The following is a 14257-nucleotide window of genomic DNA, read 5'->3' as shown; positions in this document are numbered from 1 at the left end:
GGTAAAGATATTTTGTGATGTTGTACCACTGCAGAAACCTTAACTACTGTCTGTAAGTCTTTGGTTGGCAACAGAGGCAGACGGCATGGGTTTTGAGATTGGCTTAAACTATCTGCAGAGGTGACAAAACTCAGTAGCATTATTCATATTGTTACACTTATTGCCTGTCTGCACCATATCCCAAAATTATATACATTTCTGAGACCCTCAGATGAGAATCAAAGGAACTTTTGAGTTAAAGAAAAATTATCTATAATACATGACAAAAAAGCAGTGGATAATATCAAGCTACTTAAATCAACAGCAGTTGTTTAGCACTAAGCACTTTTGAATGCCAGCCCAATTCTTAAGTTGCTTATCATTTTGGCTCTCATTTTGGAAAAATCTTGCCTTTAATGGCTATATACAAGTAATGAGAGACTCGGCAGTAAGGTCTACTTCACTTACATTACTGCCTTCACAGTATGTCTTCAATTCCTCAGACAAATATTTTTAAAACAGATCTGAGAGACTCAGTTTTGTCAGCAATGTCATTATCTGGAGAAGAAAGATTTCAGCAGAGAGGCCAACAGTAGAGAACTCCAGCAAGAGGGCAGAATTAGGAATGTGAGGATATAATGATGCCTGGTGCCTCTGATCAGAAAGTATTAGACTTCAAACCAAGAAATGAACACAGACACTATGGCAACATATGAGTAACAGACTATCAGAAATGTAATTCTGAGAAATTAATAAAACACTGGCATGTAGAAATGCCTAAGGAGAAAGAACAACTGGAAACATCTGAAAAGAGTTGATCAGTAAGTACTCAAAAACGTTAATGAAGAACATACTTTGAAAAAAAAAACAACCCATACCTGGAAACACCAAATAAACATGTCTATCTGATATACGTCTCAATATCTTAGGGAATTCTTAAAGAATTAGTGAGGATAGCAAACAAATGTAAGGTACCTTTTAAAAGTCTTTCCAGGAAATCTACAAGGGAAGAGTTAGTTCTCTTTCCTCATTTCTCTTTACAGGCTTATTACTGTAGGTAAGTTACTGTAACATTAGCTAATTTTGCTCTACATTCTAAAGTATTGTACTAAACTTAAATATATATATATATACACACACACACACACACACACACATTCTTCCTTTCTGGTTTTCAAATAAGGAAGAGAATCTTGGCAAATATTTGCTAGATATTGACACACAATATAGAAGCAAAATATAGACAACAGAAACAAAAAATAGACAATATGGAAACAAAATTAGTTTTAGGAAAAAACTAAGACAAAATGGCAATCAAAAGAAGAGATGACTAATGAACAAGACATCAGATAAATTGATTATTATTAAAACCGGCCTTAAGCATTTGTGGAACAAAGCGACAAGAGATAACGTTTGATGCAATTTCTCTAAAAAATCTTGCTCTGTGGACAAACTCTGAAGAGCTGGGATGTGATACACTATCTCATAGACTGAAAACTGGCTGACAGACCATAAGCAAAGGGTAATGATGAGTGGCAATGTACTGAGTTGGAAGGGAAGTGTCCAGCTGTGTGCCAGAAGGATTAGCGTTAGTTACAGTTTTATTTAATGTCTTTATTAATGAACTGGACTAAGGGACACACTGCATAATGAATTGATTCTTAGATGAAACTAAATGTTGAAAACACCATAGAAGACAATGAAATTAGCACAAAGAAGCTAACAGAAGTGAGATATGCGGGCACAAAATCTACAAACAAGATAGAGCATAGAGAACTACCATTCCTTCCAGGGAAAAATAACCCAAAATATGAATAGATTCAGAGACAATAATGCCAACAAACTCTAGTCCAAAGCCAGAAACTGAATTAAATGTTGCAGAAGAAAACAAAGAACATCCATGTCCATTGGGGCTGTATTTTCACAGCTATCATGGATGGGAAAGGTATAGGACGGTAACAATGTAATTTTACTACTGAAAAAACATAGAGTTATTAGTACACCGAAAAAGAGGACAAAGGCTTTTGTGGTCCAGTTTAGGAGGTTTGTTAATATTTTTAACTGGGCCAAGAGGATGTAACACAATAACTAAAGCTTAGTAACACAAAAGAGGGGGAATTTATAATAAAGCACAAATAAATTGAATGTCAGGGTAAACATTCTATTAATGAGGTCTGTTAGGAATAATCTTCCCCCAAAGTTTTAAAAGGTATAACACTTGAGCAATTTACAGTTGCTCCAATTTGAAAGAAACATTCAAATATAAATTGTAAAGAATTTTTCAGCTTGGCAAAAGGATAAATAGAGAAACTCTCGAGATCTTTCTCAGTCATTGGCTTCAATCAGCATCATGTAATTCATTACCATAAAGCTGACAAAACCTGCAGCGCATTTCAGCTTAGCACTAACCGGTCCTGAGCTGGGCTGAGAACTTCGCCTTTTGCGCTTTCGCAGCTGAGCCCCTTTATGGTGCCGGCAACGTATCAAACAGTCCTCGGCGGGTGCAGTGTACGGTAGTAGACACAAAAAGGGCACTGAAGTGTAAAGGAGCAGCTTCCACCCCCCTGAAATTAATTTCATAAACCCCATTAAGTACTGAAACGAACAGAAAAGTGGCGTTAGGGAAATACCCGTGGCAAAACCCCTCGGCCCCGGCCCTGGGGAAGCGGCTGGGGCCGCTGTGCCGGCCCGAGCGCTCCCCCTGGCGCAGGCAGGGCGAAGCAAGAAGTTACTTCGTGGTAAAGGGAGTGTAATAAATTTGCTGCCTGGTAATTAAATGACTTCTTGTTTGTATCGCAGGTTAACACAGGTTGTGTCATGATATGATTCCTAAGGTCCCTCGGGCAAAGGATAACGACCAATACAGGGGTATTTATGGGAAAGAGGAAACGAAATGGGAAATTAAAAGATGTGGTTTTCAGTACAGCAGTATCACTGCAGATCATCAGGAGACAGAGGCAGGTTTATATGCCTCTAAATCACAAATCCTCCTACAAAATCTTTTCGTTTTGTGTCCAGTTTCCATCCTTGCTCCCCCCCAGCATGAATCCTGATCACCCCTCAAATGCAAGTGAGGGGACAGCCCCAGCGCAACCTCAGCATACTCGAACCGCACACAATCATACACGTATAATCCACCTTTTGCATAGGTATAGCTTTCAATTCTTATTGCTTAGTTTTATCCATCAGAAAGGTGTTAGCAATGACAACACTAAAGCTTTTTCTTCCTACTGTGCTTGAGAGCTTGAATATTCTTTCGGTGGCACTACAAGACTACATTACAATGAGCAATGCTGGCGAAAGGACAGGAGAAGAAGGGCATAAAAGTGACAATTAGAAGAGAGTTTTGTCTTTAGTCAAAACCCCACTAAGGCAAAGATTTTCTTAAAAATAAAAAACAAACAAACAACAGAACCCCAAACCAAAAACCCTTCCCAAGTCTCAGCTCAAGACAATTCCATCATCTGTGTTATGCTTGAAATGAAATACAGACTCAAAATACATCGACTCATCTCTGTTCACTCACTTTGCTTTCTTCAGGAAGTTTTCACTGAATAACAGTCCCAAAATAGGCCAGGCCATCCTGGAATGCAACTTTTAAACACCCTGGCCTCAGGAAGGGAGGTCTCAAATACAGAGGCCATCTTGTTAAAGGAAGAAATCCCCAGCAGTGGGACTAGCTGTGAGAATAAAGTGTTATTTATATAATAAATACTGCCACGTTGGGGAATTACGAAGTAGTAGTCCTATTTATGCAGAGCAGAATTTGTTTTCAACTGCACCTTTTCTTTCCAACCTAATTTCTCACAATGCAACCCATTAGGACAGAAGGATCTGAAAAAGCTTTTTATATCCTACCAAATATACACAAGGATAATTAGTTCTCTTTTGTTATTCTCTGTAAGGGTTTATTATTGTGGAGAAGCTTTTGCAAATTGAAAGAGGTTGCATTGCATTCTGAAGGCAGAGCTGTTCTTGGTTTTTATTGTGCAGAGATAATTGAACAGAAAAGTTCAGGAAAAAAGGTGAAAATATAATTCACTGTGATCTCTATAGGAAGATCAGATTACCACATCTTAATTGTTTTTAGACCAGTATTTTAAAATTACATTCCACAATCTGTTAGGTCATGCAATTTAGGTGAAGCTTCATACTACATAGAAGCAAATGTCAATGCAAGTTTTGTTTCCTAATATTATAAGCATTTCTACAAAATGTATAAATCGCATCTTATCTAGTAAATATTCCCTTTATAATCTTTAGGTAGTTTGACGACGAGTGAAAGAATTCAGTGTTAAAGTCTCCAAAGAACTTAATTTGCAGTAAGTGATATTACATTATCTCCCTCAAACTCTTCCCAAAAGTAGCCTCTAATATTGACCAATTCTATTTTAAGAATTTTAGGGGTCTAACTTCTTACATAATAAGCCTTCTGGGTTTCACTTTGTCATTGCTGTTACATTCCACACTTTCAGCTAATTTCCAGTTAGACTGGGAATTAAAGAGCCACTGGCTTGTGTCCATCACTGTTCCATTATCTGGCTCTGCCTTTAAAATTCACATCTTGTGGAAGCTGGAATAGTCAGTCAGGTGCAATTATTTTGCCCCCAATCCACCATCTGTGGCTTCTTGGGGGGTTTGGGGTTGGAGTTTTTTGCTTCTGTTCTTTCTGCCTTACAGACATGAAGCTGGCTCTGTAGATGTTGGAAGAGTGTTACTCTTCCTTCTAGTAACCACTCCTTACATAAACTGAATTATAGTGTATGTTTTGAGGTAAGCCTCTTTGAAGACTTCTAAACCTGTATTCTCACTCTTCCATGCCAGGACCTCAAAACATATATATGAACAAGATAAAGGGCCAGATGGCGCCTGAAAGACAGAACAGTAGATGGTGAAAGCTTCATTGAGTTTCGAAAATTAAAGGTGTTCTCTTCCAATTTGGGAGCACAAAGTTCGATGTCTGTTTTACAGTGCTCTGTTTTACAGTTTCTGTGGCAATTTCTGTGTGACATATTCCTTAATTTCTTTGTATCGCAATCCCCCCTCTATAAAATGCAGTAACAGGACTTCACCTCAGAGAAGTTTAAGCACACACAGGTAGATCCTTCCAAGATCATAAACACTGTTTTTAAGGTGTATCTTTCAAAGGTACTAAGATGTCAGGAAGTAACTCTGTAACAAAACCAAAACATATTTAAAAACAAAAGGCTGTAACCTTTTTCTCCACATCTTAGGTCTCACATTTATCCCAACTACCCTTAAAACAATTCTATTTCAAACGGGACATTTTTTGTGTCATCAACAGTCTTCAACAAATTAAATCAGGAAGTTAAAAAGGAATTTTTGGTTTTTTTAAGATTAGAGATTGCTGCTTTTTGAAACATGCTAATAAAGAAAGACAATTTCTAGAATGAATCAGTCTGTCCATGTGTTAAGTTTTATAGCTGAATTATAAACTGTTGGGAATATGATGTGTATAACAGAAATGTTTATACATCCTTAATGACAGCTGTGCAAGCAACAGTGCTCTAATACGGCACACAGATAAAGATTTACACTAGAAAAAGAGAAAAAACATTACATTTTGAATGTAAGCGATACATAATTTTGAGGCACTGAATATTTCCTATTATAGTAGAACCACACATATGAAGCGCTAAACTTTATGTATTGTCATTGCTTTCAGTCTTTCAGTCCCTTCATTTATGCTGAAAAATTGCAAATCCTTTATGCACGGAGCATTGAAAATGTATAAATATTTTTGAAGAGGTTTCTTAGAAATTAAAAAGCTCTGGTCTTACTTGAGTCAGCCTGTGATGTGATCATAACTTGTGTCAATTATGAAGTCTCAGAGATTGAGGGTTTGTTTTAAGCAAGCTGGGGTTTGTTCTTTTTTTGTATTTCACAAAAACAGAAATTTCATGCAATGTTCTTGAAGGAAATATAAGATAGCAAATTTTAAAATTCAAATCTATTATTATACTTACTCATATATAGGAGACACTGCTGGGTCTAACTGCTGTTAAAATATAGAAAAACACTCAGTCCATGCCTGCAGAATGGATGGGATAGCGTGCCAGTATCTATTCACATTACTTACACATAAATATGCCCCCAAGCAAACACATTCATATCAGTATTACTTTCCTTGTCCCTCTTTCCCAATCCAGATCTAATTGCCTATGTTGTAATATAATTGCTTGTTCCAAGCTTTTGGATTTCATTAACTACTTTCAAAGAAAAATTGAACTTTTAAGCTTATTCATTGTTAAAGGACAGACAATTGTAGTGACTGACTTACTTTTTAAAATGAAAGCTGTGACTTTCAGGGAATTACATTATTCCAAGCAGTAGGACTGAGGTATAGTCAAACATTGCAAGATGCCTGCAAGGATCACAAGAACTGGCAAAACTGTTTGAGATACTCACAAAAGCCCACTATAAGTGAAGCTAATCTTCCTGTTGCTCCCTCTAGAGTAAACAGGAGATGGACTCTTCCAAGAAAGCCACCAAATTAGGCTCCCAGTCTGAACTGGACAAACCAGGAACTTTTCTATAGACTGTTGAAAGTCAATTAACTCAGGTAGGTGACACTTAACCTTTGTGAAGGCCTGTGCTGGCTTCAGTGCCAGCTTTATGTGCCTCATTGCAGGAATCAGAAAGTTACTCCTAACCATGGAGGATCCAGTAGTAATGCAGAGCGAGCTACAGGGTCATGAAAGATGCCTGGCACTGCAGAAATACAGGTTCTGACTCAAAGGATAAACATTGATGGTATCACATCCAACAACTAACACCTCATTTTAACTATGATCCTGTTACATTAAGAGATTTCTCCTCCCTCAGTTAACCAGTTTCAAAAGTTTTTTTAAATGAAAAATGCCTGTGTGCTTCAGTCCAAAACACTGGATCAAATCGGTCTGAGAAGGAGCAGATGAAGAATAAATAATAGAATAGCAAAGTGAGTATAAACCTCAACACATCTTGGGCAAGTGACCATGCTATGAATTTTAGAGCTGCAGACACACTCCATTGCTAATAAATTATGATACTGAAAAAGGATTGGACATTTATTCTATCGGTAACTTTTTTTCCTTACGGAAGTTCCTTCACCAAAACTTTTTGTATCTTCAACTTCAATGGTGAACTTGGAGGAGGACATGCTTCAGTCTCCTGCTGATTTATCTCTTGAACTCCCTGGTAAACTACCAACAAGACAGCCAGTTGGTATCAACAATAAAATTTTGAAAGAGTATCAGAGAGAAAACAGCAATGCTGGTGCAGCAAAGGCTTAGACTTGTTGCAAAAAATTTTGATCAAAAGAGAGTGGAGAAAAAATCTAACAATTTTTCTGGCAAGACAAGTTGTTGACGTAGCTGTTATCCTGCTCATTCAACTCAAACTGTGTATGCTTTCTTCAAAATGTAAAAGATGTTAATCACTCAATACAGTGCTGCCCAAATATTCTGTCTACAGAGATTCTTCATGTCCTGAGAAATCTTCTAGTAAATTTTACACAGATGGTTGAGTAGGCATTCCTGGCTTACTAGGCAACCTTTCTGGATTTTGAGCACAATACCTTTTTATCAGTGTCCATCTGATGTAAATGTGACAAAATTCATGAAACATTAAAAGGTAAAAAAAAAGCTGTGAATTCACATTGACTTTTTTCAGTCACGATAATTAAAATATACAACAGTATGGTCATCAGCTCACAGCAATGACCAGATGGACCTGGCAACAGGGGATCATTATGTGGAAACAACACTCAAAAGTTGATTAGAAACCTATTATTTAAAAGTCTCTTAATTGTATAGTGGAACAGAGAAAACAAGATGCAACACTGATAGCTCAAAACAATAACACAGCATCTCTCAACGAGTTCAGTACACTTGCCAACTGACATCCCCAAGAAGAAAATATGCTTTACAGTTTCTCCCTATTTACATGTAATTGGCAATTCAAAAACATTCAAAACTGGCAGAAGCAGGAAAGAATAATATTTCAGTAATTCCACATTTGTACTGTAATTAAAAAGGATAGAGCCACTTTAAGTTAACTATGATAACTTCAGCTTGGCATGAATTCACGAGTCAAAAGAGTAATTAAAAAAAAAAAAAACAAAGACAAGACTTACTTATTCCATGCTTGTCTAAGGTTTTTAGGGCTGTACTGTGTAAACCGTTCTGTAAGAAAAAGAAGAGGTACATTCAATTATTTATGCTAAAACCAAGACTTTTTGTTCAAATATATTTATCTACTGTCAGTTTTCATCATTTCTATGTAACTACTGCAGCTCACATCCCAGGATGGGGAAAGAAAAACAGCACAGGAGCAACTGCCATACAAACACAGAGGAAAAAAAAACCCAAACCCAAAAAAAGACCTCAACTTGTTCAAACAAACCAACCAAAACAAATCATCATGACCTAAAGTTCATTTACTGCAGCATCACCAGAAATGGAAATTTTTACAATTATTTCTAAAGTAGTTTTTGACTGCTAGGGAGAAAAAAGAAGCCTGAAATCTAGTATTTTTTTCTTTCTTCATCACAAATACAATTCTCTGTGACCTCACTGTCATGTTTTTAAGCTTCTCAGGGGGCATAAGAGTAAGCGTGGGTCTGTGTGACAACACAGGGATACACAGAACATGATGGCCCAATAAGAGTCCATTTTCTAAAGAACACATATAAATGATGAGCAGAAGTAACAAGTACAGTGACAGCTTATTTACTCAAACGTTAAGTTCTTAGGTTCAGATATAAGTGCTTTCCCTCTCATGTCCAAGAAGATGCTTGCTCTGCAGTAGGACTCTAGCAAGCAGAAGAAGATGCTATGAAAGCTGCTGCAGAAGTGAAAAGCCAGTACTGTTAGCGCTTTGAACAGGACCTAAGTCCCTCTCAGGAAGAAAGAAATGCAATCCAGCTGGAGAATATAATAACATTTTCCATGAAGCTTCACCACACTGAAATCCTACTGTGTAGACTGGTACTTGCCCTGGCCAGCTACCCCAGTGTGATGGCATTAGTTGCTGTGAAGAAGTCCTAAACTTGCAAAATACTCCATAAAACCTCAAAAATTAATTTTGCTTCTCCTCCACCCATGACCATGACATTTAATAGGCACACTGTACAGTTACAACAGTGTTTTATATACATATGTGTATATGCATACACATATGAATGCATCTTACTGTGCAAAAACAACTGTAAATGTAACTTGGGAGGGATCGTGCTCAAATTCCTGTATTTGTATACTTTGCTTATGTCAGTTCTAAAGTTGTCATACGTACTTCATACATAGTCAGTTCTAAAGATGCCAAAACTATGACACATACAAAATCCTAGCATCAATGTGGATGATTTTCTTTTTTCTTTTTTTTTTTATTTAACTAAAAAGACATATGCAGAAACATCAACTCTCACAGACTTCACTATCAGAAGTTTTTGGTAAGCAGTAGACCTGCAAACTGTGCCTGAGGGCCACTTCACATTTACAAATGTTGTTGCTTTAACCATACTGATGCAGTTAAAGCAATGAAATCATTCCCTCTTTGATATGTATGACAAGTTTACTGGAAACTGGAAGCTACATGACTATAACTAGTTTTAGCACCAATATAAATTATAAATATCGCTTATGTAATACTGTATCTAAATTTACTCAAATAACTTGCTTAGCAAAATCACCAAATGCTAACTACATAGTCACACTGTTAAAGGCTTTTAGATGAACATATGAAACAGAAGTTTGAAAGGGTTTCTCATGGGTTTTTTGTTTGTTCGTTTGTTTGCTTGCATTACCAACAAAAAGTTTCTGCACTTGGAAAATACTTGACTACTGTAGACGACCATTAAAGTAGCACCTAGCTGGCTTCTCTGTCAGAATGAAGATGTTTAGCTAAGAAAAGAGACAACTCTCAGCAACTCTCAGATGTGCTATCCTTACACAGTTCTCAACAAACTGAAATTATTACATTGAATTTTTATGAACTATGTTATACATTGTTATACGCTTTAATTTGTTGTTAGGATTAGGATATTGTAAGAAATAAATGATAAGTCATATGGTACATTATACTAATAGAAAATATATTGCTCTGTAAATATATCTCCCCAAATAAAATACTTTTATTGCTAATTTTGTGCACATTTCTTAACATATTTGAACTCATTTCTCATTGTTGAAAATGGTACCATATTACTTAGTGTGAACTTGAGAAGGATTTAGATTGAGTACCACACTACTGACATTATCCTAAATCTTGTAAAGTTGCTCTACAGTACTTTCCAATTACTGATAAAGTCAGTTATCCCAGGCACTTAGCAGCTTGTATACTACAAAAAGGAAAAGCACTTTAAACCATTGTGGTAGTTTTTTTCTCTATTTTCTGTTAAGGCTTGATAACACAATGAGTGCAGAACATAAGGGTTAAAGAGGGGAAAAAAGAAGTTGCTGGGTACTTTCTTACAGAGAGCAGCAAGTGAAGAGATTTCCTTACCATTTTGGGTGTGCACACATTACAACAAAATAACTTACCACACCTGAGGCGTCCAGATCAAAACCATAGGAAGTGCCAATGTCTTTTTATCTCTATTATACACTGCATACAATGCATCTACTACAGATGTGCTAATGCCCTAAGGTAGGTCTTTAAATCAAGTGGGCAAAGTAGTCAGGACCATTATTAGATGCAGCCATGGTTCAGTACCAGTAACATGGCACTGGTGTCAATGCTTATATTTTAACATCCAATAGCACAAATAAAAACTCAGTACTGAAGTACATGTTCCATAGTAAGTAGTTCAAGCATTGTATTGGCATTGAGAGTATGGCCCAAACTTACACGGGAGAGGAACATCACAATTCAAATTGTACCTGCTGTTTACTAATTCAGCTTCTGCTCTCCAGAGGAAAAGCCTGAGCTCTAGCAAGGTTAATAGCCAAGCTGCATTGGCCTCAGCAGGACCTGAGCTCACTCTTGAATTTCAGTTTACAAATGTGAATTAAAAACTTATATGCAAGCACATACTTAGCCATAAAAACTGGAAGAAAATAAAGACTTTCTATACTTCATAAGTAAATAGTCCAACCATAACAGTGTCCATTCATTTATGACAAAGGACTGAAAAATAAGATGCAGCTAGACAGTGATGCATAAAAAGAAGTCTGAGATACACATAGGAGTTCAGCTAATAAAGTGCAGATTTGCACATTAATCTATTTTGGTGCAGAAAAGTGCTGGGTGGAAAGAGAACTGGACTGACTTGAAGCATTGTTGAAAAGCTAACCTAGACCCAGGGAAAGACAGATTTTGATTTTATCTGTCATTCTGCAATGTTTTGGTCAGATACTGAGCTGGTTCAAACTGGCACAGCAACACTGACTTCAACAGACCTACATCCACTTAAAACAGTTGAGAAGTATCATATACAACTTATTTTCTTGATTGAACTGTCAGAGGTTTACTTTAATCGAGTTAAGCTATTTTCACTGTGGGAGGAAAATATACAGTCAACCACTTGGCCAAATTGCCTTAAGGCCTTAATGTCCAAAGATGTGTTTCAGTTCTGCAATAAACTGAACAACTAGTGCTATGCCAGATGAGTTTTTACCAAAAAAATGATACACTGGAACCAGTTATGTAAATGCTGTTATAAAGGACATGCATAAGCAAAATAAACAAACTTCTCAAAGAGATCTTCCTTCTTTACTCAGTCTACTGCTCTACTCTAAACCTCTTTTTAAATAAGTACCTTATACACTCTACTTATCAGGCAGGGAGAGGGAAAACTAGGGGGAAAACATGGATAGGGGGAAACCTTGTCTATAGAGAGGCAAATGTGAGTCCCGAGTCCTTAATTTCAAACTCCATTTACATGCTGTGTGACTGCAGACCACGCTTCTCCCAACTATTGGTATCAACTCTTTCCCTTCTACTTCAAGCAGATTAGAGGCTCCTTGCTTTAAATTCTTTATAAGGAAAGAAACCACATATCGATAAAATACAGCTCACATTTTTCTACACAATTTTGTGGTCATGCCTCCAACCAGAGTCTTGTTAACTTTCACGGACAGTATAACTAGATGGGACTACTGTGGTAATTAAGCCCAGACTTGTGTACATGCCAGCTCTTAGTACTTTCCTGAATTAATCCTTCTTTAGAGAATAAAAAACAGAATAACAAAACCAGCTGATTTTGATTTCAGAGTTGCCAGAACAGAGAAGCTACAATAATCTTGTCCTTGAGCTTCTCCACAATGATCCAGTTTTTTAAGTCCTGAACTGTGAAACCACAATATTACATACCTACAAACACCAATCTTGCAGTGACAACACAGGTGACAAAAGAGGTAACTTAACCTCCCAACTTTTATCTGAGGATCTCCTGCTTGTGTCCAATTAATGACAGAACTGGAATTCAGTCTCACATTTTCATCCCCAAGTTTGCTTCTGAGTTACTTTTCAGAGTGAACAAGACTCACACACCTGTATGAATGCCTCTGTCCTTTATTGCTAGGTGGATTTAATACAACCAAATCTAAAGCCATATGTATCTGACTGTGACCAACTGCATGAAATTACATTTTGTGATAATTTCAAGCATATAGCTTTGGTATTTGTTTTGCAGATGCTCCCATTGATTTGATCATAAAAAATAGTAATATCAATCAGTAGATCTTGACTGTATGTGAGATCCTGGGAATACTGCAGAATTATCATGAATGCTTCCCCAAAAAAGAAATCTTTGCCTGACATACATTACGAAAGGCAGCAGCATAGGCAATCCAAATCTCGGTCCAACCTTGTGGAAGAAACCCAATGTAGTGAAAACTTACTAGCCCTCCCTCAGAACTGAAAGGCAAACAGGCACATGTGAGAATTTCATGCAGATGCTCACATCTTCACGCACCCACCCACCCATCCTCTAGCGCACGCAAGCCACTGTCAAGAATGTGAGGCACACTGTCTTGCTGAGGCAGCTGGTCACTCTCATCAATGCTGGATTAAAGAAACCTGAAAAACTGTATATTTACAGATCAAGATTTGATCTCAGATGTATTTTGAATTTTTATGCTTCAAATTGTGAGTATATATAGTAGAGTTCAAAGCTTTTCAGATTATTATTATTAAATGTACTTATTTTGAATAAAAACACTGGAAGATCAACACAGTAAGCTCATGTGAAATTTAAAGTAAGAAGTGTGATTTTGACTTCCTTTATGCAAACACTTAAATATTTGCAAATCTTTTGGGAACAAATTTCGGAAACAAAATTTGATCCTCTGCACTTTTATCTCAAATATACAGTCATCATACTCACTAGCAACCACGTCTCACTGTTAAAGAGCTGGCTTTTCACATGGGTGCTGTATTTCACTAGTCAAAGGTGATTTTTGCTAATGTCAGACAAAAGAAGGAAGAGATTTTTGGTTTTGTTTAAGTCCTACAGCACCTAAAAGTGTTTACCATTTGCATCTTAGAAGGTGAAGGTAGCCAAATCTTGATTAAGTGGTATGTTCATAATCAAATGCTGTGTAAAGACATCCCTACATAGGACTGCAGAAATAACAGCAAACATACAGTACTCATATTCCTTACTGGAAAGAAGTACCAATTGCAAGATCTTCCTGTAGCATACCATTTACTCTTAAGATTTTAAAAAAGTATAAAAAAGGAGTAGGCTAATACATTACATCCACACCTTCAGAAGCCCAGCCTCACAGTCAGGATTCACTGTTCTGCTGGGCATTACGTGTGACCCACTTAGAGATCCTGGGTGGTGCAGTTACACAAACATTCTTCCAGCAGTAAATGGGTTTGAGTTGCTCTTTGCTTCAGACCTTGCAGTACAGCTTACGCAATGCCTCGTGTGCCAAGGAAGTTTTTAGGAATGTGCCCCACAAACAGTAGCATCAACGAAGCTATTGGAATAACAACTGCAAAATGGAAGCAGAAGTGAGCAACCACAGGGAAGAGAGGGAGGAAATTTCTTGAGCTGGTTGATTTGACAAACCCGATGCATCAAAAAAATTATGTTCTTAAAACAGCTGCTCCCAAATTGTACTCAGCTTGAAGACTTCGGGGGGAAAAAACCAGCCTGTGCCAGAAAGCTCATCCATTACACCCAATTGTATTAAGTGGTCTTAGAAACAACAGTATTTCTATTTCTTATAGAGATAGACAGTATTTCTGTTTCTTATTTCCTTTAGACAACCACTCTACAGCAACACTGTTACATATGCATACTCACTTGTGTGCCCACATATATACC

General features: G+C 37.1%; 1 protein-coding gene across 3 annotated transcripts in view; it reads right to left on the bottom strand.

Moving 5' to 3' along the window:
- The window catches only part of CDK14 (cyclin dependent kinase 14), a 335336-nt gene that overhangs the window by 84449 nt on the left and 236630 nt on the right, over nucleotides 1-14257 (bottom strand). For all 3 annotated transcript variants that reach the window (XM_075048971.1, XM_075048979.1, XM_075048988.1), the window contains one exon: nucleotides 8117-8165. In XM_075048971.1, coding sequence (XP_074905072.1) covers nucleotides 8117-8165 — 49 coding nt within the window. The remainder of the gene's footprint in view (nucleotides 1-8116; nucleotides 8166-14257) is intronic.

This window comes from Buteo buteo, chromosome 2, assembly GCF_964188355.1.
Source record: "Buteo buteo chromosome 2, bButBut1.hap1.1, whole genome shotgun sequence".
Classification (NCBI taxonomy): Eukaryota; Metazoa; Chordata; class Aves; order Accipitriformes; family Accipitridae; genus Buteo; species Buteo buteo.
The sequence above is the reverse complement of the archived record's forward strand: the minus strand, read 5'-3'. Positions and strand labels throughout refer to the sequence as shown.